This window comes from Ochotona princeps, chromosome 2 (genome assembly GCF_030435755.1).
Source record: "Ochotona princeps isolate mOchPri1 chromosome 2, mOchPri1.hap1, whole genome shotgun sequence".
Lineage (NCBI taxonomy): Eukaryota > Metazoa > Chordata > Mammalia > Lagomorpha > Ochotonidae > Ochotona > Ochotona princeps.
This window is the reverse complement of record NC_080833.1, coordinates 102,009,405-102,014,800: the sequence shown is the minus strand read 5'-3', so window position 1 is coordinate 102,014,800 and position 5,396 is coordinate 102,009,405. Positions and strand designations below refer to the sequence as shown.

General features: G+C 55.4%; 1 protein-coding gene across 1 annotated transcript; it reads left to right on the top strand.

The window, feature by feature from the left end:
- The first annotated feature begins 210 nt into the window (after nt 1–210).
- On the top strand, nt 211–4,461 carry ZNF697 (zinc finger protein 697). The gene is made up of 2 exons (XM_004581857.2): nt 211–515; nt 2,593–4,461. The coding sequence occupies exons 1-2, from the start codon at nt 272–274 to the stop codon at nt 4,026–4,028; spliced, it is 1,680 nt and encodes a 559-aa protein (XP_004581914.2). The 5' UTR covers nt 211–271; the 3' UTR covers nt 4,029–4,461.
- The last annotated feature ends 935 nt before the right edge of the window (nt 4,462–5,396 follow it).

Here is a 5,396-nt window from a genome sequence, read left to right as displayed (position 1 = left end):
CGAGTGAGTGTGTGGTGTGTCTCTTCACTGGGCCTTCTGCCACCCACCCGGATACCCTTCTTTGCCCTCAGTTGCTTGCCTGAAGTTTACATGGTATGAAGTGGCAACTTGCTATTTGGAGCTTGGGGCATGAGGCATCATATTGGACCAGGAAATCCAAGGCAGACATAGCATGGAGATGATGCCAGACTGACATGACCTTTCTTTGCTTCCTGTATGTTTTGTCAGAAGCAGGTGTTCCACGTGACCCCTCTCGCCCTTTTCTTCCCGGATGGAATACACCAAAAATCAAGGTGTGTGTCAGCACCAGGACTCAGAAGACAAAGGGATGGGCTCTGATTTTGAGAACTCTGAGGACTTGGAAGGAGACCCAGAGGAAGGAGCTGTAGGCTCCAATCCCCAGGATACAAAGAAGGTGGAACACTGCCTGGTACGGGGAATGGGCTGTAAATCACAGGATGCAACCGGAAGAGGGGCCTTGAGGCACAGCAAAGCAGTGTCCAATGCCTGCACAGGTGAGGAGGAAGTGGACTTGTTTCTTGTAAATGTTCATTTGTTTGTTTAAAAGGCACAGCAATAAAGGGGGCAGTGGTAGGAGGAAGAGATGGGGCTGGATGGTGAGGGAGACAGAGAGCAAGAATGAGAGGGATATTTCATCCACTGCTTTGCTCTCCAAATAGCTGCAATGGCTAGCGCTGGGCCTGGCTGAAGCAAGGGGTCAGGAACTCCATCTGGTCCTTACATATAGGCAGCAGGGGCCCAAACACTTTGGCCATCTTTTGTAGCTCTCCCAGGCTCATGAACAGAGAGCTGGACTGGAGGCAGTGTAACCAGATGCCAAGCGGTGCCTATGTGGGATGCCAACATTGCAAGAGGTACATTAACGTGCTGTACCACAGGCTGGGCTTGAAAACTGGACTTCTTATGGAAGTTGTCCTCCCATTTGCCTCTAGCTCCTTTAGGATCCTAAGTGGGGACAGCATCCTTTGTCAAGGCATTTTCCAGAGAAGATTCCTAAGCATGGCCCGGCGGCGTGGCCTAGCGGCTAAAGTCCTCGCCTTGAAAGCCCCGGGATCCCATATGGGCGCCGGTTCTAATCCCGGCAGCTCCACTTCCCATCCAGCTCCCTGCTTGTGGCCTGGGAAAGCAGTTGAGGACGGCCCAATGCATTGGGACACTGCACCCGCGTGGGAGACCCGGAAGAGGTTCCTGGTTCCCGGCTTCGGATCGGCGCGCATCGGCCCGTTGCGGCTCACTTGGGGAGTGAATCATCGGACGGAAGATCCTCCTCTCTGTCTCTCCTCCTCTGTGTATATCTGGCTGTAATAAAATGAATAAATCTTAAAAAAAAAAAAAAAGATTCCTAAGCAGACTTCTGTACCAACCTAGCTTTTTTAGTGTCGGTGTTGGGACAGTCAGCCTTTGATCTAGTCTGAGGCAGGCTGTGCGCATGAGCTGGGGCGAAGGGGCTCCCTCACAGGTCCAGAGAACACTGCTGTCAATACCAACTTGCCACAGAGTGGCTCACAGGTCATGTCAGCCTACCCACCTAGCTGTATTCCTGGGAGAGCTAAACAATTGGCGGCAGATAGAGAGATACCACCAGCTGGGCAGGCAGACAGACAGGATGCATGTGGGCAGTTCCAGTCCTGATCCCACGCTGCAGATCAGCAGAAGCCATAGTGACCTGCCTGGGCCCAGAGGACTGCTTCCCAAGGTGCCCAAGCCTGCTGGATCCCTTGCTATTCCTGACCTGCAAAGCGAAAAATGCTAGAACTCCACCCTCCTGGATCCTGGCTCTGGGCCCTGGGTGCTTTATGTCCTGCTCTGTTTGCCCTTGGGACAGAAAAGAACTGAAAGAATTTATAGCCAGCACTGTGACATGACATCTCTCCCCTTGCAGCATGGCCTCAGCTCCCCTGCTGCCTGCCTGCCCACCCCCACAGGGCACAGAAACACGACGCTTTTCACCTGTCTGGGACTCCCTGGCTGCCCTCCACTTGGGGCTGCTCCATGCATCCTGGATCAGCCTTCAACCTGGGCTCACCAGCTCTGTGTACTCCCTCCACTGTTTCCTGGCACCTCTCCCTCCCTACCGTCTGTCAGTTTGGGGGTCACCTTAAACTGTTCCAGACTGACCCGATGTGTTTTCAAAAACAGTCCAGAATTGGGTTAGCCAAGGTTGGCTTTTCTTGGGGTTCCAGGACTTGTCTTGTCTTTTGGGGCTACAGCCTTGATTCACGGGCTTTGGGCCTGGGGTGGGCAAACCTTTCCTCCAGAGAGCCTGTGGACTGTCTCTAACATTGACTGCCAAGGCCTTCACTAACCCACCTTGGAGGGTTTCAGCCGCATCTCAGCGACAGTGACAGCAGATAATGGCCTGCTGTCCCCTCCACGGGCAGCTGCCTTCAAGCTGAGGGAGAGAGAGTGCCTCCCATGCCAGGCCTTTCCCTGGGGGAAGGGAGGCTTAGCACAGGTGCCCTTCTGAGTCCGAGGGAGGAGAATGAGCATCACCTTGCCCCACGGTTTGCTCTGGACCTGCCTTTGACACCCCACATATAGTAACCACTTCTGCTACCATTTTTGTTGCAGACGGGCTGCTGCGGGAGGCCGGAGGGGCTGCTGGTCCCGAGGAAGAGGATGATGAGTCTGGAAGAGCCGACATGGCCATATTCGCTGGACTGTCTGAGTCGAACAGTGTATCCCGCAGTCCCCAGCGGGAGGAGGAGGAAGTGGAGGAGGAGGAAAGTACTGGGGAGAACCAGCTGGAGAAGGAGGAGGAGGAGGAGGAGGAGCAGCCTCCTGCTGTGCTCCCCTGGAGGCGCCACCTTGCCCTGGGGACTCGGCACCTAGGTGAGAAGCCTGCACACCGCCGCTTCCTCCGGCCGCACCACCCCATGGCTGTGGACCTCGGGGACCTTGACAGTCTGATGGCCAGCATCATGGATGCACCCACCATTTGCCCCGATTGTGGGGAGAGCTTCAGCCCGGGTGCCGCCTTCTTGCAGCACCAGCGCATTCACCGCCTGGCCGAGGCTGCCGCTGTGGCCAGCCTGGAGCCCTTCGGCTTGTCGGGCGAGTGTGGAGCCATGGTGGGGATGATGGGTGTGGGTGTGGCGGGGGGCTTTGGTGCGGGTCCTACACTGGCACGGCCCCCGCGGGAGAAGCCCTTCCGCTGTGGGGAGTGTGGCAAGGGTTTCAGCCGCAACACCTACTTGACCAACCACCTGCGCTTGCACACGGGCGAGCGGCCCAACCTGTGCTCCGACTGTGGCAAGAGCTTCAGCTGGCGCGCTGATCTGCTCAAGCACCGGCGCCTGCACACAGGGGAGAAGCCCTACCCGTGCCCCGAGTGCGGTGAAGCCTTCAGCCTCAGCTCGCACCTGCTCAGTCACCGGCGTGCCCATGCCGCAGCTAGCGGTGCAGGGCCCGCAGCGCTGCGTCCCTTCGCCTGCGGGGAGTGTGGCAAGGGATTTGTGCGCCGCTCGCACCTGGCCAACCATCAGCGCATCCACACGGGTGAGAAGCCGCACGGTTGTGGCGAGTGCGGCAAGCGCTTCAGCTGGCGCTCGGACCTAGTGAAGCACCAGCGCGTGCATACAGGCGAGAAGCCCTACATGTGCTCTGAGTGCGGGGAGACCTTCAGTGTCAGCTCACACCTCTTCACGCACAAGCGCACGCACTCAGGCGAGCGGCCCTATGTGTGCCGCGAGTGCGGCAAGGGCTTTGGCCGTAACTCACACCTGGTGAACCACCTGCGCGTACACACGGGCGAGAAGCCCTTCCACTGCGGCCAGTGTGAGAAGCGTTTCAGTGACTTCTCCACGCTCACGCAGCACCAGCGCACGCACACAGGCGAGAAGCCCTACACGTGCATCGAGTGCGGCAAGAGCTTCATCCAGAGCTCGCACCTGATCCGCCACCGCCGTATCCACACCGGCAACAAGCCGCACAAGTGCGCCGGCTGTGGCAAAGGCTTCCGCTACAAAACGCACCTCGCCCAGCACCAGAAGCTGCATCTGTGCTAGGACTGGGCTGGAGGGAGGCTGCACTCCGGGGAACGTGTGGGGTGCAGAAAGGGGCAAGGGGTGGGAGGGACAATCTCAGAGTGACTGAGGCTCCTTTGGGTGTTGGGGTCCTGAATGGAAGGGTTCTAGATGAATTGCTCTTTGGGGATGCTATATTTTCTCAGCCTCCTCTCTGCCTGGGAGATGTGCTTGGGTTGATGATTTCACGGTGTACATGCTTGAAGGGTGTGGAGGAGCAGGCAGTTTGAAGATCTTGATAATGGGACTTCATGCATTGGTTGGCAGGCAGTGGAGTAGGTTGGGCTGGTGGCCTTTGGGAACCAGTGGACCGGGTGTGGTTGGAGCAGGGGATTGTTGGGTAAACAAACACAGGTATAAATAATTGTGTTTCGATCCTGGCAGGTAGTAAGCCAGTGTTTACCCAGACCCCCCCCCCCCCAAACAAAGCTAGGGGAGCTTGGTCAGTCCTACAGGAAAGGGGATTTAGTACACTCTAACCTTCTTTGAACCACAGTGAGCTGCTATTTGAGGGAAAACTGGGCAGAAAGCCTACACACTTTTTTTCAAAAGACAGTTTCTGGGGTTAAAGATTCTTTCATAACTGGTTCCCAGATTTGGGAAATCCTGGTCCTGCTGCTGATTCTTTGCTACTTTCTTGAAAATAACCCTGGTTTCATGCTGGCTAAGGGTTCTCTACAAGAGGAACTCACCTCCACCTCCCATGTCTGGTGTGTGCGGTCTCTGTTATCTCCTCGATCTCACTTGGGATGGTGCTTGTTCATGGAAATAGGAGCATCCAGCCACTATCCTGGGGAGTACAGGAGACCAAAGCATTCGGAGGTTGGGATGCAGGCCTCTTTCCCATTTGCCTTCACTTTGCACCTTGTTCCCCACTCACTTCCTCCTCCATCCATATTGATGGAGGATCTAGGCCAAAAGTGGAATTTTCCCACTGTCCCGTGGAAGCTCTATAGAAATCCGAGGCTGTATGCAAGGAGGACACAGTCAGGGAGAGGTATAAATGCAACATTGCCAAATAGCACAAGCAATGAATGTTTCCTGGTTGTTGATCTAGATGCCAAAATAGCGCTTTTGTACTTGGAACGTGCTTTTATGATTTTTAATGATAGTCAGTTGTTGCTCACATCTTTGTGAGGTCGATCAGTATTATGGCTCCTGTCTTACAGAAAGCCTAGGGACAGGAATGTGGCCAGCTGTTGGAAGAAAGGCTGGTATCAGTGTGAGTACGTATGGCCTGATACTTTGTATTCTCCAGCTCAGTTGCTAGATACATTGACCTGTCACGAATTATGTAATAAGACAAGCACACTGACAATTCTTGTGCTTGGTGGAGAACTTAAGGCTAGC

Coding starts and splice junctions, on each gene's coding strand:
- ZNF697 (XM_004581857.2), top strand. CDS start 272: ATGGAATACACCAAAAATCAAGGTGTGTGTCAGCACCAGGACTCAGAA. Junction 516..2,592: donor AGTGTCCAATGCCTGCACAG/GTGAGGAGGAAG, acceptor TTTTTGTTGCAG/ACGGGCTGCTGCGGGAGGCC.